Source organism: Diadema antillarum, unplaced genomic scaffold (genome assembly GCF_040938485.1).
Source record: "Diadema antillarum isolate AM-2024a unplaced genomic scaffold, OU_Dant_1.0 seq00000348_RagTag, whole genome shotgun sequence".
NCBI classification, from domain to species: Eukaryota; Metazoa; Echinodermata; class Echinoidea; order Diadematoida; family Diadematidae; genus Diadema; species Diadema antillarum.
The window spans coordinates 165,406-189,327 of record NW_027271358.1 but is presented as its reverse complement, the minus strand read 5'-3'; the positions used below and the strand labels follow the sequence as shown (position 1 = coordinate 189,327).

The following is a 23,922-nucleotide window of genomic DNA, read 5'->3' as shown; positions in this document are numbered from 1 at the left end:
GCTGTTGTTTTCTTTTCAGTGTTCCACGTTCCCATAAGCTTATTATTTTTTTTTATGGAACACTCTTTTCCACAGTAATATTTACTTCTTCTTTTTTGTGACCATGACAAAGTCTGCATAGTTCCTTTTTTGTTGTTGCTATAATACCATGCGTGCATATTAGGCCCTATTTTACACTGTGTTCAATGAACTGCTCTTCCAAGCTGGATGATAGGCAAATTGACACATGTAGCATGTACTTTTTTGATGGAAATAAATAAACGATTGAATTGAATTGAAATTGAATATATATATATATATATATATATATATATATGATAGATCTATATGAAAGAAATTAGTTTTGAAATGGACGTATAGCTCTCAGCTTTCGTTCTATACGACCTTCGACCTTCGTCAGAATTTACCAAAAGAACGCACAATGACAGTCTAAATATGGTAACATGACGCTAGTGCCATAGTGAAATAGACGGTGCATTTGAGAGCAATGTCAGTATCAAACCCATTTTATTTAATATAATGTACAGTAGATAAACGTTAAACATGCACCACGCGACAGCTCTTAGCATTGAGTTACATTGGCTTACGATAAATTGGGTTCTGATACAGTGATATGGTGCTCATACACAAAGAAATGTGTTTTTCACACAGATGTATATACCTCTTCAGCTTTTAATTAAAGCAGTTCTTATAAATCAAATGAAAAAAAAAATCAGTGGGTACATGTGGGAGGGTGAATACATTATTTACACCACATGATCAAAAGTTCAGACTGACTTTAAATGCAGAAATAAAAGAAATACAAAAAAAATGTAATCATAAGACTGTATTCTAAGCTGCACAATACATAAATCTAGGTATGATTAGAATATATGCATTTCTTTTGCATGATATGTTTTGTATAGGTTCGTAAGAGACTCAGTATAAAAAATGGCTGGTTTGATTTTCATGGAATATTTCAATTCCAAAAGAACATGAAAAAAAAAGAAAGAGGAAGAAATGTCCCAGACACGCAAAGCATGTACCAAAGTATAGTAATTCTGTTTGTGATTATTACGCGTGGCTTCCAGTATTCAACAATAGGTAACATTACTCTTCCTTGACACGCAACAAAAACTAACAATTTCTCAATCACCACTTGGAAGCAATATTCGAGTCAGTTCTCTCCAAATTGACATATCACTTCAAAACTACGGGGAACTGTAGCCTGTGAAGAAATACTTTCTGTTCCCATTCATTTCACCCATCCTTGGAATCTAGTCAGCCCGCTTCTTCTTTCTGAAGTACTGAGAGGAAGGAGACGAGCTCATTGACGGTCAGTTCCGGTTGAGTGAAATGCAGTCGGTGTGATCCCCTCTCACAGCAGACCACTCTTTGCAGAGTCCCTTCTGTTTGACAGGAAAAAAATAGCACTTAAAGCTAAATATGAATCTCCTTTCCCTATTTTCATATTAAGAAAGGATATTTGGATATGAAGATAATTATGTTCAGAGCTAACACATTCTAAAATGTTCCTTTATAATGCAGAGATGGATTTGATATTTACAACAATACAATAGTTGTGGGATGGAAACCCGACTTTGTGGCATATTACGGCACGATATAGTGAACTGTCTTTATACCTAGGAAGGCTTCGAGTGATCGGTTGTCGGCGTCATACGTCTTGACTCCATCTTCAGTTATGCCGAGGGTTGCTATGGTGACACGAGTCTTGTCTGGCTCAAAAACGGTGTCATCCAGGCAGTAGAAGAGAAGGAGTGGGAACTGCTTCCTTCTCAACTCTTTCAAATCCTCGATAAACTGACAAGAAGCACAAAATTACATAAGATTCGCATTGATACTTCCATAGATACTTCCATATCTCATCTACGGAATTATTGCATGGGGCAATACACATCAAATCTTACGAGATAGATTACTTTTATTTAAAAAAAAGGTAACAGGTAATTAACAGTACTGCTGCACGCTGCTATATGGATCAATTGTTCCTTTAAAACAAATTTGTGAAATTCAGAGAATTGTATTTATTTAGGTACAATTATGGTAGTTAACTCTCTCCCACCTGCCTTTTATCAAAAGTTATGCATTTTTTAAGTTTTCGTGTCGTCATCGCTGGATAAAAAGGCTACTACGATTCATGACGACATTTTGGAAGGCAATATAAAAAAATAGGTAATTCATTTGAAATTGTTTATTTTGGAATAACGAACCTTATAGGATTACAGAACCTTCGAAATAACGTTGAGTAACCTATCTAGTAAACAGACAAAAGCAAGCTCGAAAGGTTCGTTATTCTGAAAATGATACAAGGTTCGTTATTCCGAAGGTTTGTTACCATTGAAACCGAAAATGAGAAAAAGAGTCTTGTATTCGGAGGGTCAATTATTCCGACGGTAAGTTCGGTAAAATTCTTTGGTATAGTCTCTACATTTTCGGATAATGAACCTTAATCGAACCTTAAGGAACATTTTGTGAGGAACCTTTTTTATTTCAGGAATAACAAATCTTCGGATTATTACCACAAATTTTCGGATTAACAAATTCTTTTTTATCTTCGGATTTGAAACTAAACTCTATATAGGTATAGGGAATTTGTGTCTTTCGGAATTACGAACCTTCGGAATAACGAACCTTCTTTCATTTTCGGATTTACGAACCTTCGACGTGAGGAACATCACCGGTTTTCTATATTCAAAGCACGAATTTTTCCACCTCAGGAATTCGGGCTCAGTGTATCAATGCTTTTGTCATACCAAAGCTTATACCAAATTTTATTTTACCAAATCAAATCGTTGCATAGCTGTTTCGTGAAGGGCAAGAACCTGTGCTTCCCGCGTTCTTGCCCTGAAGCCGAGCCGATATACCATGTTGGAGACTACATGCAGAATGACTGGTCCAATGATGGGCAGAAAGACTGCTCTATACAGAAGATACGGGAGGTATGGAATCGTGGTATATCTCTTTTGTATCCTACGAGAGAAGGAAAAAGAGAGAAATTTTAATACAATGTAATTCAATTCCATTCAATTCGAATTCATTTGTAGTTTTCGGCAAATTATAAAACATATAACTGACTTTTTAGAACAAAGAATGATGGAAGCAATGCATTGTGAAATAATCACAGTAGGCCCTATACAAAAACAGCGAAACATTAGAATTGATGAAACGGTGTTACAAATATAATAATCAAAATAAATAACGTTGTAAAAAATGAAAAAAAAAATGAAATGAAAAATGGAGGGGCCTATTGAAAAGACAATGTTTGTGTTGGCCTCTCTGAGGAATTCAATCAACACAGAAATTATAGATTCGATACAGAATAAAACAATTCCGAAGCCCACTAAAAAGACAGAGTTGAGATAGGACATAAAAACACACATAAGACAAGACTGACACTGACTGGCACTGATCGATATCCATCAAATACACTCTTTACTCCTCTAAAAATTGTATGCTCTTGATATTTCATTAAGAAGTGTTTTGAGATTATCTCGCAAAAAGTTAAAACCTGAGTCCCCATCTTAACCAAAACTATATACAATCCCTTTAATGATTAGACTGACCTGTTCGGTGTGGTACCGGTACCACAGATCATTCCTACGGATTGTACCACTCCGTCCAGCTCGGGGTCAGCTGCCATGCTGGTGACCACCATGCAGCCTGAAGAGTGACCAATCACCATAGCAACTCTACGAAATAGAAAGGATCAGGTACACAGGAACACAGGAACATATCTACCTCTTGTCCAGTAAAACTGTCAAAACGAGTGCATAACAGGAACCAAACCCTCACTCATACACTGAATCAATCTCGAATGTTTGTCGAGTTGTTTGTTTGTTTATCTGTTGTTTATTTGTGTAACATTTATCGGTTTGTTTGTTTTTTTGTCAAGGACAGCAAACACAAGTGCCTAACACCTATTTTGGACTTAACTGGTTGTATCCATTATACTGATGTTGCACGCTTTGCAACTCAGTTTGTATTATTGATCTACACTTACTTTATTTTGTACGCTCAAATTTGTTATAATGTATGTATTCACTTTATCCTACATTATATCAAACATGCTTATATCGTTATCATTATGAATCATTTCACTCAGTTGATCGCTGAGCTCACTTACTTTGTTCTCTTACTTCGTACATTTGGTCTACTCACTTTGTAAACAGATATCAAGCTGGTCCCTATGGAAGACCAGCTTGTATGGCTACTGTATAGTGCTGCTGGACATGGGCTATCAAGCCATCTTCTCAAATATAAAAATTAAACAAACAAAACAAACGAACAAAATAAACGAATTTTGTCGAAGGCTTGTATGACTATGATACTGGTCTATGTAGGATCTGAAGTACGGTAATCTCTTTGTACATGTTTGTGCTTACTTACATTTATTTATTTTTCCTTTCAACTGTTCGTCATAAGTTACTAACCTTTCTAGTGTGAGGGCAAAAATGAACGCCTTGACAATTTGTGCCTTATGCTGTGTGGTGTAGTCGTAGGCGCTTCTGGCATCGATCTCTGTGTAACCATTTCCTGGGATGGGTAAACATTATAGGGTACTTAGATAAAGCATTTAAGCCAAATATTTACATTTTTGAATCAAAAATAGAATGTGATATTGGAAATGAAATTTGATTTGAATTTAAAGAAGGTGTTTCTCCTTTTATTTTACTTTGACTCAGACGACGCTTCCACTGCACAGAATTTCATTCACAGCCTCGAGGATCTTAATGAGTTTTTCTTGTTTCTGCGGATTGCCTGACATATTATTCTATTTCACATAGCTGTGGAACTATAATTGTGTGATTATCTGTGGGTGGACTTGACGGCTTAAAGAAAGTAACTTGTAAAATAAACCTGGCAGATTTTGGATCTGGTGGAGCCATCAATATCATGATTCATGAATGTATACTTTGTAATTATTGTATTATATACTTTTCTGTTGGATGGAAATAAAAGCTAGGTTGAACTAAATTGAATTGAAAGTCAAGAAGATGAAAAGCGATCCTTAGATAATATGAGCATAATGTATGAAGATATTAATCGCAAAATAAGTCAATTTCTTATTTCCTTTATCAATGGCATCATTCAGCAATAATGTGCCATTACTGCTGGTTATACGTGTCATAGGAATATTAAGAAACAATCATTTTTTTTTTTGAGGGGGATGGATGTAAGAAGAAAGATCGAGCTGGGTGTTGGACTTGCGAATTGTGACCGTATAGGGGTGACTACTTTTTGTTGGTCCCTAAAGTTGGCGTAAGGGATTAGAGCTATCTTGAGATTGATGATGTCATGAAGAAGTGACGGTTAAAGGTGCAAGTGCATGCAACATTCTTACCGTGATTTTGAAAGGGGAAGAATTCCTGTTTTTAGTAGATCTTCAAATTTAAATATTCAGAGAGTTTCCATTGTACTCTTTCTAACAGGAACTGTATGGTACCTGGTCCGCTCCATAGGAGGAGCATATATACTCCTCAAGGCGGAGAGTGTTGATTATTTCGTCCTCAGTAATCGATTTTCCCCATGATTATTTGCCCGTAGGTCGATTGGATCGAATTCAAAGATCTATAGCACCATGTATTCCGCATCATTACAATCACATCCTTTACAGGAACGGCACAACGTTTTTGAAAGGGGGAGGGGGGCAGTTTATATTTCTAGCGCCATTTCCGGGTTTCATCAGCTGACAAGCAAGCAAAAAAAAAAATGGCCTTCATCCACTTCCGGGTTCCTTCACCTAACAAGCAAAAAGAAAAACAAACTAAATGAAACGTGTGCAAAAAATTTTGAGCTCGATTGGAGCATGTCAACATTTCAACGCGCGCGTACGCGTACGTTTTGGGTGTAGAGATAAATTTTGAAGAAATGGGTGATAAGAGCTTGATTTGAGCTATATGAGACGTAAATTTCATTGAGAAATTCCATTCCATTATTGAGATATGAACGAAAATGTGATTTTAGATAATGACGTCATAGTGACGTCATGCACGGTCGACCAATCACAATGATACATTAGATCTGTCATCTTTGGGACATGATACATATACGGTGCAAGTTTGAAATTGAAAGTCGAAGAACTTTTTGAGTTAACCTCTGCACAACATTTGAGGAGAAATAAAGAAATAAAGAAGAAGAAGAAGAAAAAGAAGAAGAACAAAGAATCCGTACAGAAACAGAAAGTGATCCGAATCCGAGAGGATACTCGGATCACCTAAAAAGAAAAGGACCTTCACCCAGTGGCGTATCTAGGGAAAACGGCGCCCGGGGCAAGCGCGAAAATTGCGCCCCTAATTTCTGAGAAAGTGTTCAACCCCAACCCCATCCCGGTAGGGACTTTAAACAAAGTCCGCATGATATGCGTTTTCAAGCACTTAAAAGGGATCTTTTGAGGGTGATTTAAATGTAATGAATTTTGATAAATTTTGGCGAGCGAGCGCAGCGAGCGAGCCTAAAATGTTGGTATGTCAGCTTACAAAACATGCAATTCTTGTCATTTTTTGCTAGTCAAATCTTACAATTCCATATAGTGACGGCCTTATAACGATTTATATCAACAAACTGCATGAGGAATTTAAAAAGTACTCTAAATTAGTACGCGCGAGTTAGCCAAAATTTGTATATTTCCACGTGATCATCACGTTTTGTTCTTATCTCTTTTTTCTTTCTTTCTTTTTTTTTTGATAAATTTTGGCGAGCGAGCGCAGCGAGCGAGCCGAAAATTTTTGTATTTCAGCTTACAACACATGGAATTCTTGTCATTTTTTGCTTATTAAATCTTACAATTCTAATCAAGATAAATTATAGTGACGACCTTATAGATAACGATTTGTACCAACAAACTGAGGACTTACAATACTAGTACTCTAAATTAGTACGAGCGAGTGAGCCGAAATTTGTATATTTCCGCGTCATCATTACGTTTTGTTCTTATCTTTTCTGATTTTTTTTGCGCCCCCCCCCATAATCATGTTCGAGACCGTTGGCGTCCTCTCTTGATCGAATCGGCGATCGCTTCAGAACGAATGAAATTGCAGCCGCTGCTCCGTGTAACATTTATCCATGCTAAATATAAAATGACATGTGTAAACACAATAGGCATTGTCATTTTGTGCGCGTCATCGTCATGCTTTGTTCTTATCTTCTTCTCTCTTTTTTTTTTTGGATAAATTTTGGCGAGCGAGCGCAGCGAGCGAGCCGAAATTTTTTGTATTTCAGCTTACAAAACATTGAATTCTTGCTTATTTAATCTTACAATCCTAATCAAGATATAGTGACGGCCTTATAGATTTATACCAACAAACTGTGGACTTGAAAAAAATACTCTAAACTGTACGAGCGAGTGAGCCGAAATTTGCATATTTCCGCGTCATCATTACGTTTTGTTCTTACCTTGCTTGATTTTTTTGCGCCCCCCCCCGTATGTTTGAAACCGTTGGCGCCTTCTTTTGATCCAATTGGCGATCGCTTCAGAGGGAAAGAAATTGCAGCCGCTGCTCCGTGAAACATTTTGCCTGCTAAATATAAAATGACATGGGTGAACACAATAGGCATTGTCATTTTGTCCGCGTCATCATCACGTTTTGTTCTAACCTTCTTTATTTATATGAATTTTGGCGAGCGAACGCAGCGAGCGAGCCGAAAATTTTTGTATTTCAGCTGACAGAACATGGAATTCTTGTGTGAACACAATAAACATTGTCATGTTGTCCGCGTCATCATGTTTTGTTCTTATCTTGTTTGATTTGGTTTTCTGCCCCCCCCCCCCCCCCCTTCGGGGCGAGTTTTTTTTTTCTTCTTCTTTTCTTTTTTCTTTTTTCTTCTTCTTCTTCGTTTTTTTTTTCGTTTTTTTTCGTTTTTTTTTTCGTTTTTTGCGCCCCCAAGGAGTGGCGCCCGGGGCACGTGCCCCCCTTGCCCCCCCCCCCCCCCCCCAGATACGCCACTGCCTTCACCTCAATTTTCTGGTACAACTCCCCGCCTCCCCACGCCCCCCCCCGTACAATCCTAAATTCATTAACTCTCTTAGTTTAATAAAACATGACTGTTCCTTTGGGGTGATTTTACAGTATTGATTAACCTCAATTTGTATGACCAGTGGAGTTTAGTATTCATTGCAACTGAACAAGACGTGATGAGATCCTCCCTTAGCTCACCTGGAAAATTCACAGCCAACACCCGATAACCCCTAGCTGCTATGCGGATGCCGATTGGACGATACGCTCCGTATGTTGCTGGAACCCCGTGGACGCAGATTACTACTGGACACTCGTTGCCCTCTTTATTCACGCCAGGCCATTCTCCGTACACCATGTCAAAAGTAGTCCCAAGGGTGGAGATAGTGGCAATGCGCTTCCGGAAGTTCTCCCCCATGTCTTGCCTGAGGGCATAGTCCACATCGCCGTCGAGAATGAATCGCCGCGATCCCCTCCGAAGAGATGTGTGACATCGATCCGACCTTGTCTGTGGTTTGATTTGATTTGATTGGATTTGATTCATTCACAAAACACACACACACACACACACACACACACACATATATATATATATATATATATATATATATATATATATATGTATATATCATACACATTCACATATCAAAATGGTGTATCGTACTTGGAATAGGCATTTATGTGCACATTTTTTAGTGGATCGTCATAAGCTGTTCAAATCTTCACTGTTACCATGCAGTAGATATAACCATGTATAGATCCATGATATAACTTACAGATCTACACTGTATTATGTATTATACACAGCTGTGGAAGGAGGATTAATTCCACTGAGATACGAAAATTTTGGAGTTGGAGGGGAAATCGCCCTCCCTGTTCTTGAATACGAGAATGTATAGAAAAGATGTCTCTATCAAGCACTCAGTTATGATATGAACATGTTGCATAGAATATTATCATTTTCATAATAAAAAAAAAAAATCTTGGTAATCTCAAAGAATGATAATTGATAACTTTTTTTTCTTGCACCCTAAGATTTAGTTATTTCAGGCTTATACAGTTTAATTAATCTTAGGTGTAACATTATTATTGGTCTAGTTTTATTGGTTGTGAGTCAAGTCCTTGTAAATGTTAACTGCCCAATATCAGACAACAGAGATGCTCCCAATGTGCGATGATTTTAAAGGAAACCATAACCCAAAGAGTAACGCGGATTGAGTGAAAGCGGCAACATTTTGAGAACACATCAGTGAAAGTTTGAGGAAAATCGGACAATCGATGCAAAACTTATGAATTTTCAAACTGTTGGTGTTGTAATGACTGGATAAGGAGACTTCTAGCGTTTATGATGTCATGTGTGGACAACAATATGAAGAAAATAAGAGAAGAATTCCCCGAAAATTCATTTTCCATGAAAATTATGCATTCCGACAACTTGTTACCGACAAATGTTAAGGGTAATAATTATCATTCCCCATGCTTTCTGAAAGAGGTTAGTCATTAATGCTGATTCATTAAGCTAGAAAAGTGAAAATATGTTGAATTTTCTTTATCATTTTCTTTATATTGTTGTCCACACATGATGTCATAATCTGGAGTAGGCTCCTTATTCAGTGGTTTCAACACCAAAACTTTAAAAATTCTTAACTTTTGCATCGATTGTCCGATTTTCGTCAAACTTTCTCTGATATATTCTAATAATGCTTTCATTCAATCCACATTGTTCTTTGGGTTTTGGTTTCCTTTCATGTTATTGTTGTTATTTGTTAGAATATATCTCATGCTTTGAATGCTTGCAGATCGTCCAGTATTAATAATGAGTCTCATCTCTAAGAATATCGAAGAAATGAAAGACGAACAAAGAAATCTAGAAAGCTTTGTGTGTATGGTGCTGTACGTGCTGTCATCCTATCCCGTCTGGCTATTCAACTCCATGAAATCAAGATAAATGGCAAAAGTGGATAAGTGGCGATATCTTCAATTTTATGGACACGGCTAGATATATAAGTTGCTATTTTCTTCCTTTTCAATTCTATTCATTTTGCTTTGCTGTGACTTACACTTTATAGACTCATTCTTCCAAGAGAAATGACTACCAGCAAATAGCGTCTGTTTTTTTTTTTTAGTAAGTAGAGGATTGCTTACGGTTTTCAGGGCAATCTCTTACTATCGTCTTAATATATTTCTGACCTTTTTCATGAAGCATTTTTTTTTAAACCTTATTGTGTACATGCATATGTATACTCTTTCTTCACTGATAGTACTCCCGTCAATTATAATTTTTCGACATGCAATCGTGCAGTGACCTTTTTGCTTTTACCAGATAAGCACACTTGTGGGCTGGTAACTTCTCTCCTTCAGGTTGGTATCATAATCTATATATATCTAAATTCATTTTCCATAACCTGACGAAGTGCAGCGAGATATTTGAGGCAATATACCACTCTTTTACGACATCATCCAGCTTTTCAAACGACTGATGCTGTAAAAATAATAAGTTAATACATCCACCATGAATTCTATACGTGCATTGCAGGTCATCTGTTTTGTTTGATTGGTATAGTGGCATAAACTAACCCACGATTCTAGTCTTCACGTTTGTGAGTTTATCATCCGAACGTCTTTCCATAACTTTATAATCTGAGAAAGTTTTTTTTTTTTTTTTTTTTTTTTTTTTTTTTTTTTTTTTTTTTTAACACCAAGGTATGAGCTTATTGAGACGAATTTTGTTGTGAAACCTTTGGTGTTCTCGGCCGAAAAGGTACAGCAATCAATTAGGCCATTTTCATATGTAAAACGCAAGTCATCAAAGAGATTTTATGAGATTTTCGTATCTTTTGCACCCAGTTCCACTTCCTCTTTTAGGTAAGACGGGTCTTTTTTTATCGTATTTTAAGTTGGTTTTCTCTGGCCCTTAATTCAGGAAACATTTTTTTTTCTTTTTCACAAGCTGGTCAGAAATTGTAAGGTATACGTGGAAGGTGCCAGTGAGAACATGATATATGGATGATAACACAGATATCAATTGAATGAAATATTGGAGCTTTCACATAGCCATTTGTTTTTCCTGCAACACCTTTTTTTTTTTTGGTTGCTTTTTTAACTTAACTCGTTTATTTCCTGAATAGCAAAATATGGCAAATACTTTGTGTACAACATTGACGTCCTCTACCCAATATCGCTGAATTAATTCAATGTACACTTATGGAATATGCAGCAGTCTAAAGTGACGTGAACATTTTGGGTAACTCGTATATTTCACAAAGGAATTAAAGGTCAGCGCATTATCTATGAAATTTTAAATGAAGGAGCATTCCATCAAATGCATTGTTTGGGAATTCTTTATGATAATCATTCAGGAGACCGCAAGTTTCTAGTAGTGGTTTAAGGGTATCAAAGTTTGTTTTGTTTTGCTTTTTTAAGCAACATAAGGCAGGAAGTCTTGGCTCTGATAGTTGTCGTATTATATGACCATGAAAGTTATCATGTTGCCTACTGACATTCGTGACCCAATCTTTGTATTATCGCCCGATATTATTACTTTGATGGTATACATTTCGGATGTTAATTATCATGTCCATTGGTTTATTGAAAATTGTTATTGTTTAAAATAGGAATATTTAGATAATAGTATTAGTCTGTTTTACTTTCCTTCATAAAGCTCCCAACTCCTGAACACTATACTATCGCCTTCCTTCCCTTCTGTTCTGTTCTAGCTCTCTATACTTTCCTATATATTCGTGTACCCCCTTATTCCTGTCCCTTTAGATATTCTCGGGTTTAGTTTTGTTCAGGTAAATCCTCCTTGTGTTGTACTCTTCAGTTAAACTACATGTGTATGCGTTCTGTTCCTTCAGTTAAATATATATGTAGATAGAATAATTGTAACAATCTGCTTATTGTCTAAAGGCCACTGTTGTCCACGTCAAGCGATTTACTTATTGATAACCCTCTCTTCCACGTGTATACTTATAGATAATTATGCCATGAAATATATGTACGTATTATTCTCATTCGTAATGATAAAAAAAGATATGTTTACATAAGAGTTGGGCCATGGTCATAGTACGAGAAATATGATACAGCCTATACGAAATAAAGGCAATTTGGGTGAGATCATCAATTTGTTCGCCGCATAACTCATCGACATATTATTGAACTTGTAAATGCGACTCATGCATGCAGACTATATGCTAAGTGGCAAACTTGCGCCCGCACTGAGTTGGAGCAGGGAGGTGAACACCTCCCTGGTTGGAGCCAGCACATCACCGTGAAAGGTGCAAGTTTGTGTCCCTTTTCCTACAAAATTTCTGCAAAATTATTTCTTATTGTGCACATGATTGTGTAAAGAATATTAATATGTCAAAGTACATATGAATTGATCACGGTCATGTTTAAAGATGACATATGCGTTTAATACCATAATAATATATATGATACTATAATAATACCATATTGCAATTACATGTTGACTTGTGTTGATTCATGAAACCCTCAACATCACTTATGTGGCCAAATGAATATCTATACATGCCATGCTATATTTTATCAGCATTTTCAACCATTTCTCTTCAAATTACTTTGATACGTTCACAAAAGAACCTACCTAAACCAATTAGACGCTGATGTGAATGGCATCCTTCCGTCAATCACAGCTATTGTACTAGCATAATTAACAAAAGACGCTGGAATGCACCTTAAACATCTTTATTATGCCACTGCTTTGATTTTGAACTCCGATGGTTACGTTGTTACTTGTATAACTTGTTTTTTATGTTTTTATTTCATAGGACAAATGAATATGGATTTCACATGAAGTATAATTGATCCAATGACCTGAATTAAACTGAACTGAAATAACGAACTAAGCGTCTATACCGTGACAACAAAAGACGTTATAATGTTATACGCGTTGGGCAAAATTGTACCAGTCTTTTCCGTATCACATGACTACTTACTTTTAGTGCTGCCAATATTACTTGGTGACGAGGGTAAGATGGCCGGCTCCTCTTGGTTATGAACATCCGAGTAAAGATGGGATAACGCACAAAACGTCTCATAGTTCTGACTATACTATACCGTTATCATGGTAGTTTATGTCAGGCAAATTCGCTCATCTGCGGCACCGATGTTAATGCCGAGGGGTATCTATGAGCGACTATTACACGCGACTTGATCTTTGCCTCCCGTTTTGATGAACGCGCACCACATGATAGTCGTCTATACGGCTACCAAGTGCGTAGCAGACACCTTCTTCTTCTTTTTGTGTTTTCGAAATTCCTCAAAGACCAGAGCCCCATTTCATAAAAGTTGATATAATAGCAACTCTTGCTGGAATGGCAACTTCCCATAGCAACCGCCAATCAGGAGGCTGGATTCTTGTTGTTACTATGACAACTGCCATTCCACCAAGAGCTGCTATCATCAACATTTTATGAAATGGGGCCCTGCGCTGACAGCGCAGCGGTGTCGTTCGCTACGCGCTGCACGCACTGCTGCTGCACTGCCACGGCTTCAGATTTCCAAAAGGGAACCTTGTCATCACTCTATAGTAAAATGCTCGAGAGGGATATAAAACAAATATCGACTGCTTTCTTTCGGGCCATGGCAAAACTATTTTTCCTCGGTGATTTTTCAACAGTACTATGTCCCTCAACCTCTTCTCGGGATAGCGCTGTTGAGAAATCACCTCGGTGCAAATAGTTTTACTATCTCCCTCTGTAGCAGTCGATATTGTATATTACTAGCATATTGAAAGGATCGAAGAAAAGCCCGCGCCTCCATCCAACGGACGCTGGGCATACAAGCTACCAGCGACTGTCCGGCGGATGTTGAAAGCTGTATGACCAGCGAATACCCAAGGTATGCATAACGTGCTGCGGCCGTCACGTGACGTATTCGAAGTCTCTGAGCTTTCCTTTCCATTTAATTTAGTTAAGTTTACTTTACTTTAGTAGCTCAATGACCCTATAGGGATATGCGGGTATACAACAATAACATATTACAGGAAATGAAACAACTTATGCACAAAATGTCACTGGCTAGATCGATTTTACAAAATCTAACAAACACAATTTTCACAATACAAGGTTTGGCAAGTAATAGTAAGGCTTAACCGTACGTACTTATACTTTATTTATAGGTAAAAACACAAACTTACAGGTAGGTTACTGGCACCGCCTGTCTGAGCGATAATACGAACATTTATTATTATTGTCTTAGATGCAGAGGCTATCGTTGAAATCGTTGTCATGATGTCTGACGCAACAAAATACACGATACAACAAACCACCCTATTCTGTCCCAAATAAATACAAAATTGTAGTTTCTCTGTTTTGCATCCTCCATTAACCATACCAGTGCAACCATGTACAAGCAAAACTTCCCGGCTTATTATTATCATTACTATTTAATTAATTTGGGGGAGGGGAGACATGATGCCCATTTCGGGCAGATCTAAAGGAATTTCGTAAAGGGGCGGTGCCATTGCAAAATCAAAGGGGGCACACCCCCCCCCCCATTTTTTTTCTTTTCATTTCTTTTGTTTTATCCGACAATAAAGAGGGGGGGGGGGCGCACAGGTGCGCCCCCCCCCCCCCCTGGATCCGCCACGGCATGAACAATTAATTGAGATCCTAACCACCTAGTTCAAGCTCATATTGCTGACCTACAAGGCACAACATAGTTCTTCCCCAACATAAATTATCTGGCAGATTTGGTCAAGCAGTATTACCCTCCTCGCAACCTTCGCTCAAGCACCCAAGCGCTTCTTCACACACCCAGAACCTACACGTCATATTACGGGGGCAGATCTTTTGCAGTTGCTGGACCTAATCTTTGGAACAATCTCTCACACAACATTCGACGGGCATCCAGTTTTGCAAATTTCAAATCCAGTCTGAAAACTCACCTTTTTCGTCTTCCTTGATTAAGATAAACATTCATTATCCTTTTGTTATTCATTGTATTTATTATGTTGATTGTTATATTTGTTAGTCATTTGTTTGTATGTTGTATCTTTGCCTTCATTGTACAGTGCATAGAGAAGCATGTGCTTATTATGCGCTTTATAAATGTAGCATTATTAGTAGTAGTAGTAGTAATGCTAGCTGCCGAGTTTGCTGATAATTCGTCATGGGGTTTTCAACAATTGAAAATGCAACGCGTTTGAACAAGACGGAAGATGCATGACGGACGACGTACGACGCATGCACGACTCACAATGGACTACAAATGACAGCAATTACCTACGGGTCACTTTTATGTTTAGCTGATAACGCGTGAACGTGTGCGACACACACCGAATGACCAAACTTGACAAATTTATAGATTTTCTGCCCCCAGTGGAAGGCACGTTTTATATTTCAGTCGAACAATCACATTACACTCATTATAATAATGATGTGTTTTACCAATATTACCTCTTCTCAAGAAAAACAACAAAACTTTAGATGGGAAGAAAGATTTCCTACATTAAAACTAATATCTACAAGTTTAAGTGTTTTCTTCTCCACTTCTAAGCAGCTCGAAAGATCAAATTAATACCGTGCATTTTCTAAGACCCACATACAATTATATACAGACATGGCAAACTGAGCAAATTATATACAATTACAGATATTTTCAAACAACCAGAGGAATATTTCAGGAGAAGATTTAGTAAAATCAATTGTAATGAAGTTACTTCTCACCGAGAATAGTAATGTAAACAAAGGCGAAAGATGTGGCATACGTTCAAACTGTGATGACAATATGCCTATGCAAATGCAAATATGCTTCTCCATACATTTTAAAAAGCAATGAAAAGCAAAAGAAAGGCAGCAAATTATTGCATATATAACAATAATACAGTGACTAGTTTTCTGTGACAATCGCGACTCTATCGGGTGATGTTTGTAATTCCGAAATCTCGTTATTTGGAAGGATTGTCAATCCAAAAATGGAATAAGGTTCGTCATTCCGAATGTTCGTTAATCTAAAAAATAAAATAAAGTTTAGTTATCTCCAAGGTTCGTTAATCTTAAAATGAAACAAAGTTCGTTACTCCGAATGTTCGTCAATCATCAAAAATGAAATAAGATCCGTTATCCCGGCGGTATGTTGATTCGATTATAAAATTGGTTTTGTCTTTCCGAAGATTTTTTTTTTTAATGAGATAAGGTCTTTTATTCTGAAGGTTCGTTATTCCAAAGCTTCGTTAATCCGAAAATGAAATGAGGTTTCTTAATCCGTAATTGAAAAGAAGGTGCGTACCAACGAACCATGAGAATAACAAACCCCCTTTCTTCCATTTTCGGATTTTGGTATAACGAAACTCCGGAATAGCGGCCTTCGGAATGACATATTGAAAATGTATTCATCAGTGCATAAGCAAATGAGCTTGAGACAGTGGTCTTAGAATGCTGTCAAAAAATGACAGTGTAAAATTCTTTGTAGACAGAGCGATTCATAAAACTTCTCTCGAACTATGCGTATTCCATTTTAGCAGATATGCACGAACGGTACATAGACAGTATTGCACCAATCAAGCACAGTTTAACAATGTTTCCCACTGGAAAAAGTCCGAGCTGTGTAGATATGCTGCCATTGCCTCTGACACTGCCAAAATATGAAGCTATGACGGTTAACACTTAACAGAGTGGAAATATAAGACCGGACTTCCTAGTGTACACGCAATGTACGATCTCCATACATTTTTATGTAGGTCTAGGCTGGTGTTAAGACAAATCATACAGTAAGCACAATGTTAAGTCGAATATCAGTGACTTTTTAACGTGTAACTATTTGTTCACTTCTTATAACCCTTAAGAATGGCATTGAATTTGTGTAACGTTTACTATTCTTTTAATGCTGGATTTTTTTTTTTTTTTTTTGCCACAACACTGCCCAATCTAGAAACTTCCATGTGATTCTCCATTAGGAAATCATGTCCAAGCGGAACAAAGTTTGACAGTGTTACTCAGTTTCTTTCAAACACTTTATTTTCTCTATCTTCAAATGACGTATTCTCAGATTTCCCAAAACAATCATTATTGTCTCCGAAATTAAGTTCGTTTTTTTATACATTCATATTAGTGCATTTACGACTTCAGTTTTGACGTTGAGACTCATTATTTCAATTTCTAAGGTTACCTCCACATTCACTCCCCCTCCCCACTTTTTTTCTTCTATGTATAACACCTTAATTCTCTTACTACTCCCTCAATAACTCGTCTTTGCTACTCACATTCCTAAAACTCTCTATCCTACGTTCCACCACCCTCGGACATATTTCTCCATCCTTAGACACGTTTCTCCATCTTCGGACATATTCCCCTGCCATGTCATCATGCTGCGTTAGATCTATATACTCTTACTGCTGGTCTAATCGAACCAGTTCAACGCTCAGTTTCCACAGCTTTTCGGCGGCTTCATCGTCCTTGGCAGCTGCACTTTCAGATGCCGGGGCACAGTCACTATGAGAAACAACGCGAAAGAAATGAGAATGAGATTATAATACACTAATTCACAATTTAGTCGTGGGGGTGAACTGTCACTTGGTCTACTACCACTTTGTTTAATTGCCATTAAGTTTTAACCTACATTACATGTATCTAATCCTGTTTCGTCTACAATCACTTCGTCTAATGACCTTTAAGTCCAATTGCCACTTAGCCTCATTACCAGTTGGTCTATATATACTTCCGGATGGGCTTTGCCCAATTCGTCTAATACCCACAGTTTTGTTAGACAAAATGGCAATTAGACCATCTGGTCATTAGACGAAACGATAAGTAGCCAAACGGGGCATTAGAAGAAGTGACAAGTAGACCAAACGGGCATTAAACAAACAAACAAACAAACAAACAAACAAACAAACAAAAAGCAACGATGACAATAGCAGAAGCATTATCGGTGGTTGTGAAGCAACAAGTGCCGACAAAACCAAAAAATGATTCTGAATAAATGATAACAGCACTCAATGAATAAATGTGATGCTTCATCACGAAGGCCAAATAATGTCGGGAAAATGTTTTTTTTTTCTTTTGACAGATACGGATTTGCTAAATGCTACACTTTAAATTGATATATATAGTTTGTCATATATACATGTACTTCATTATTAAAAGGAATATATTTTCAAAAAGAGTGAAAAATTAGAAAACTGTAAAGGTAACAATAATGCCAAAGTTGGTTTTACAAGCATTTTCTTCCTTTTTATATAATCTCCGACTTTATGTGGGTAAAATGATCACAACCATAAATGAAATATAATCAGGAATATAGATAACAATATATTATAAGTACATTAATATGACAAGAACTGGTATAACCCATCACACCTGTAGTAGAGGCCAGTCTCGTTGGCAGCCTTCTCATCTACGCAACAGTAGATGTTGGTCTGCGCCCCTTGCTCCGCCGTCTTAAAGAAGAGGCGCATAACCGGCATGAGGAGTTTCAGGATGATGCCATAGGTACCAGAGTGGCGCTGGAGGTCGGTGTCTACCCCTCCAGGGTGGAGGGAGTAACAGGTTACACCCGTGCCTGGATCGAAAACAAACAAACATAAACACGGGCTTAATATTCATTTTATACTTAATTGGCTTTCAATGTACATTGCATACATTGTACGCTACATGGGTTGGTGTGAATACTATACTGCTTATCATGTGGTTACAGACGTGATCCGGGTGACATTAGGTTTGTAGTCCTATCCAAGGCCTTTACAAAAGCTGGAAAATAAGAAATTCGTACACCAACTGGCGTGATTCGGGATGCGGCTATGGTCAAGGCCTAACAGATCAAACTGGATTGACATGTTGAGATTAAATTTAATTATTTTGTGGATATGGTGACACGTTATGACAAAAAATGCTCTATGTCATGTGCTGCTCATCAACAAAATAATAATATGGAACGGCGCGAATCTTACATTTGTGTTTATGGCATAGCACTTAACACCGATAAAGTTTTCGTATCGAGAATGGTTACAGTGGTTCAATTGTTGGTGTTAGGAGAAAACAAATGTAATGACCTGACTTGGAGTCAAATTTTGAATTCACTTAAAAATCTTCAACAGTCTGTTTACCTTTCAGTTTCTTGGCTAGCTCCCTGGTGAAGAGAACGTTGGCAAGCTTGCTCTGGCCGTAGGAGGCCATGGAACTGTACTTCTTAGTGAGCATGATGTCATCAAAATGCATCTTGCCGAACTTGTGAGCACTGGACGACACGTTGACGATGCGACTCGGGGCTGAGGCCTTGAGGAGGTCGAGTAGCAGGTGGGTCAGGAGAAAATGACCCAGGTGGTTGACTCCGAACTGCATCTCAAACCCGTCATCTGTCTTCCAATGAGGACACATCATGATTCCTAGAGGGGTAAAAAGTCATCCAACAGAATCATTGCCAAGCTTACCGAATACAATGTACTATCATGTTTCCACTGAAGTAATAGGTATTTATGTGATGTGGATCTTTTAACATGATATTAAAGAATTCTTTGTATTTCAGGACATGATAATGATTTCATCACCGATGCTCATAAACAGGAACCTTTCTTTATCGTGTATGAATTCCTAGTAAACGTGCACGGTATATCAATATAATTAAGTGCCATCTTTTTTCAACCCTCTTGTGTGAGGGACTTTGGACTTTGTGTACAGTGCTTTGTGCCAATTGGACATTCAAAGCGCACAAAGGGTTAATCGAAAGCTTAACGTTGATGGCGCTCTGTGGATGGACAGAATGGGATAGACTGGTCAACTGCTGGGTAGAAATGCTGTTTTTCATACAATATTATACCTGCGTTGTTGAGCAGGATCTCCAGATGTTTCTCCTCTCTCTTGATCTCGGCGGCAAAGTCCCGGATGGATTTCATCGAGGCCAGGTCCAGTTTCTTGACCACTACGTTCTTGTTTCCAGACTCTCTGATGACCCATAGCTGAGCCTCCTCGGCCTTCTTCAGGTCACGACACGCCATGATGACACGGGCTCCTTTATGGGAAGCAAATACAAAGGATGTCTTAACCATATCTTATGAAGAGGAGGAGGATTAACCTGCTACATCTTGTGTACTTACTACTTAGAGGGCGTTAATATTTTAAGCAAAAATAATAGTACGTGCAGATGGTCTGGAGCCATGGTAAGTGGTATACAAGGTTTGGACACCCTTAGGAACTGATCCCGCAAATCTAATAATACCCATTGAATGCCGATTGATTAGATTATATTCTCCTGATAAGGCTGCATGGTTTCCTGAAACATGAGTTAGACAAAAGGTTGCCAAGAGATGTTGAAAAAAAGAACGTTGAAATGTTGATTTTGAGCCCCGTCAAAACAAGGCATCACAACTTTTGAAAGAGCAACAACAACAACAACATGACTATGGAAAATCTTTATTTCTAGAAGAATCCATGTTTAAAATATAAAAGAAATGAATATGAAAATGTATTATACAACACCTCAGAATGATGTCGAATTGTGATTGGCCAAGAACATGTCACATGACGTTCAATAGAAAATACCTATCAAACTCATTGAGAGTGACAGCCGTTCAATATATAGGCCCCTGGCATGGGCCTATTGCACGGCTCGACGGTACTATAGCACGGCTTCGCGGGGGGCTACTAATGCATGGCCCTCACAGACTGAACTTCTGTGGCTCACACTAGCAAAGCGCCAGCAAACTACGTGCTGGCCGGCTGCGCTGCGCTGTAAGTCTCTCAGACCAGGCGCGGCGGGGATCGGAGTACTGCAACGTTAACGTGTACGCGCAGCTACTTCACCTAGCTAGTTGCATGTATGGCGGCCTTTATACCTACTGCTGTGTTTTTACTTTTGACTCTGATCTGCTACGTGGGCCACAGTGATCCCAAAATCAAGACTTCATTTCAAGTTGAGAAACCGTAATTTGATTATTTTTCTGTGTTTTTATACAAAATCATTTTCGGAAATAGACAAAGTCTAGACTACTACTAGATCTGCCGACATATCAGATCGGCCTAACAGTCAGACCTAACTCGATCTAACGTAGCGTAGAATGGGTATAGACCCTGCGGAGTTTGTGATTCCTGTGACTGTGTGGTCGAATCATGACGAGTGTTTGAAAGCAGTACACAGGGTGGTTTACAATTCTCGGCCTAATTGTTACATTTATTTTTGGGCCTTCCTGAGTTGGCGGTCACTAATTTAGTACTGTGATTGTGGACAAGGTGTTGTATAAAACGAATAATTTATGATTTTGTTCGTACATTTGGGCACGTAATACCGCACTCGGCGCGAGATTCGCCACTGGTCTATTCAACGCGGCGCTACGCGCCTTGTTGAATAGACCAGTGGCTTATCTCGCGCCTCGTGCGATATTCGTGCCCTATGCACTCACAACTCATAAATTATTCGTATAATATAACACGCATATCTACAATGGTAAAGTACAGACGCCCACCTCGCTTGGCTAGGTCCTTAGCCGACTCTTTGCCGATGCCTGTATTACATCCCGTGATGATCACCGTCTTGCCGTCAAGTCGCGCCTTGCTGTAACAGCGCCCTCCCTGCAGGAAGCGTCTGAAGAAGTAGAAGCAGATTGCAACTGCAGGAGATAGAGAAATAGAGAGAGAGAGAGAGAGAGAGAGAGGGGGGGGGGGGGCAAAGAGAGAGATTTCTGCTTGTAAACAAACAGGCAAACACCTCCTTTCCTTCTCCCCTTTCTAATTCTATTCTATCTCTACGCAAGTCACTCCTCCCTTCACTTTATTTTTTTTTCTGACAAAAAATGTCTAATATCGGATAAGAAATAAGGAAGTTATGACATTTTGAAATTTCACTTCTTTTTTTTTTCGGAAAACATTTTGACCAGTCCTTATGAATATTCAAATGAGCAAGTTGACCCTTGCCTTGTAACTCCATGGTAGCAGACCGATTTCCTTCTGTTATCGAAGTTTTACTACCTCCGTCATCAATGTTATCAGCATCAATTTTCATTTCATTTTATTTCATTTCATTTATTTATTTTCAATATTCATCAAATAATATGAATGTATATAAAACAAATGCTAACAAGCAATATACATATTCTATATACATTATATAGACATACAATACAAACACACAATACATTGAGAGGCTAAGTTACGTGATATTTACATAATATTTTTCCAAATGTTGAAAAATGAAGGGGAAGAATAGAAGGCAGAACTTGTAATATACATTCCTCTCAAAAACTATTTTAATAAGGTACAGAAAAATGTTACCATTATATGGGCGGAGAAAAGTTTATATCAAGTGACAACAACACATCGGACATCGACAGCAAAACTAAAATCAGGTGCGAGTTTCTTCTCTTTGTCTCCCTCTACAAATTAAATTTGTTAAGATCGCAACTGCTGACCTGTGAATTAACAAACATGTCGGGAAAAAACCCCCCTAAAATCCCTTACACAGCCCTCTACAAGTTCGTCTTCTTGCAGCAAGGAAGGGGGATGGGGTAGGGGTAAAATCGTCAGCTGAGTTTGAAACGGATCATTTTGGACTAGAGAAACGCAAAGAAAATTGCTGATGAAAGGTAGCAAATCCTCGTGCAGGATTCAAAATTTTCATCAGTGTACCGTCATTTTGTTATTTATAACACTAGTGATTAGATAGTTGAAGAATAATGACAAGTTTATGGTAATTCTATCATCATTATCATTAATACTGCCAATCCAAATGTAGATTCAATTACCATCATCAACATTAGTCATTCAAATCTGGCGAGGAATGTTAATGTAACAAACATTGGAGAACTGTTTGCATAAGTGTAGCTGGAGTCAGTGCATTAGGTCAAAATCATGTCTGGAAGACTGCCAGCCCTATAAACATGATTGCGCTTACACTCCCTTAGCGCCCCGCCCCTTTACGCCCCGCCCCTTTATTATAGCGCCCCTCCTATCCCTCCCCCTCCCCCTCTCTCCCCCCCCCCCCCCCCCGTGTACGGGGGTGATGCGCATGGGCCCTCATCTTATACCTAGCGATACCTCCTCCATGATCATTACGCTTTGACTTTTGAGTTTGGTTTTGGTTTGATCTATTTCTGCATTCAAACAAATACAAATTCAAACCAAAATTCCAAATGTAGGCCCTATAAGCAATGACAAATGCAATATATTACATAAGTAGAAAAACATGCAGTACTAGTAATTTATACAATATCAACATAAATAAAACATGTAAATAAGATAAGAAGTCACAGTATGTTAGAACAATGGTTTCTCATTACGGTATTAAATTTCTTTCCCTCTTTCAGGTAGATATTGCTAATTACCTCGAAAAGTGGTCTTTCTTGTTGTATTAGTGATGAGCGAATCTCGCACGGGTTTTCCAGGATAGCGCTATGCAGTAGAACGGCTATATTAATTTCGTCACTTGCATCAAAAGCACCACCGCGGAAACTCACACAAAATACACACACAATAGAAATACAGAACCAAAAGGACTATAGGAAACTATCGAATATGATGACCTAAATACACATTCGGATATAGTGCCCACGTACGTCGTCGCACCAGACTGCACTCGTATACCTGTTGAAGTTTCCTGATCAACCCGAGTAGAGAAGGCCTTTTCCATCGATACGGTGGACTGGGATGAGAGCGAAGAGGATCAAGCATATTGTTCATCAAACTGAAAGAAAGCAAAAAGCATAAACTTACCTGCCAAACCACCTACAGCTACCGTGGTGAAAGAACAGCACCCTGCCATGATGTTATCAAGCCAAGTTTTATCGTTGATTGAGATCTAGAAGTTTCGGGGGAGGGGGAAAATAGGGAAGCAAACACACGAATCTACACAATCGGTATAGAGGTGCACTTTCGGCAGTGGCACTGAAAAGGCTGACTGACACTCTGCTTAGATGCGATTTCGCACGAGATCACTAGATCAAGTTCACTGCCGTTCCGGGCTTCAGTATACCGTGATCAATACATTTGCTAAATATGTTTGGTGAACGTGTCTAGATATA

At 38.3% G+C, this 23,922-nt stretch overlaps 2 protein-coding genes across 2 annotated transcripts; both read right to left on the bottom strand.

The window, feature by feature from the left end:
* Nucleotides 1-1,260: 1,260 nt before the first annotated feature.
* LOC139731028 (uncharacterized) lies at nt 1,261-17,274 on the bottom strand. Its single transcript, XM_071641910.1, has 7 exons — nt 17,179-17,274; nt 8,154-8,460; nt 4,431-4,533; nt 3,564-3,689; nt 2,781-2,970; nt 1,623-1,800; nt 1,261-1,388 (listed from the first exon to the last, which is right to left on the bottom strand). The coding sequence occupies exons 1-7, from the start codon at nt 17,272-17,274 to the stop codon at nt 1,261-1,263; spliced, it is 1,128 nt and encodes a 375-aa protein (XP_071498011.1).
* On the bottom strand, nt 15,275-23,898 carry LOC139731012 (retinol dehydrogenase 12-like). The gene is made up of 6 exons (XM_071641888.1): nt 23,615-23,898; nt 21,373-21,516; nt 19,731-19,922; nt 19,021-19,299; nt 18,275-18,476; nt 15,275-17,407 (listed from the first exon to the last, which is right to left on the bottom strand). Exons 1-6 carry the CDS (start codon nt 23,661-23,663, stop codon nt 17,305-17,307), a joined length of 969 nt encoding a protein of 322 aa, XP_071497989.1. The 5' UTR covers nt 23,664-23,898; the 3' UTR covers nt 15,275-17,304.
* Nucleotides 23,899-23,922: the final 24 nt, after the last annotated feature.

Excerpts from the sequence above, each read along its gene's own strand:
- LOC139731028 (XM_071641910.1), bottom strand. The coding sequence starts at position 17,274 with ATGGCAGGGGAATATGTCCGAAGATGGAGAAACGTGTCTAAGGATGGA. Across the intron at positions 3,690-4,430 it reads TTTGCCCTCACACTAGAAAG|AGTTGCTATGGTGATTGGTC; the intron begins GTTAGTAACTTA and ends TCTATTTCGTAG. Across the intron at positions 1,389-1,622 it reads ATCACTCGAAGCCTTCCTAG|AAGGGACTCTGCAAAGAGTG; the intron begins GTATAAAGACAG and ends CCTGTCAAACAG.
- LOC139731012 (XM_071641888.1), bottom strand. The coding sequence starts at position 23,663 with ATGGCAGGGTGCTGTTCTTTCACCACGGTAGCTGTAGGTGGTTTGGCA. Across the intron at positions 19,300-19,730 it reads GATCCTGCTCAACAACGCAG|GAATCATGATGTGTCCTCAT; the intron begins GTATAATATTGT and ends TTACCCCTCTAG. Across the intron at positions 17,408-18,274 it reads GAGACTGGCCTCTACTACAG|TGACTGTGCCCCGGCATCTG; the intron begins GTGTGATGGGTT and ends TGTTTCTCATAG.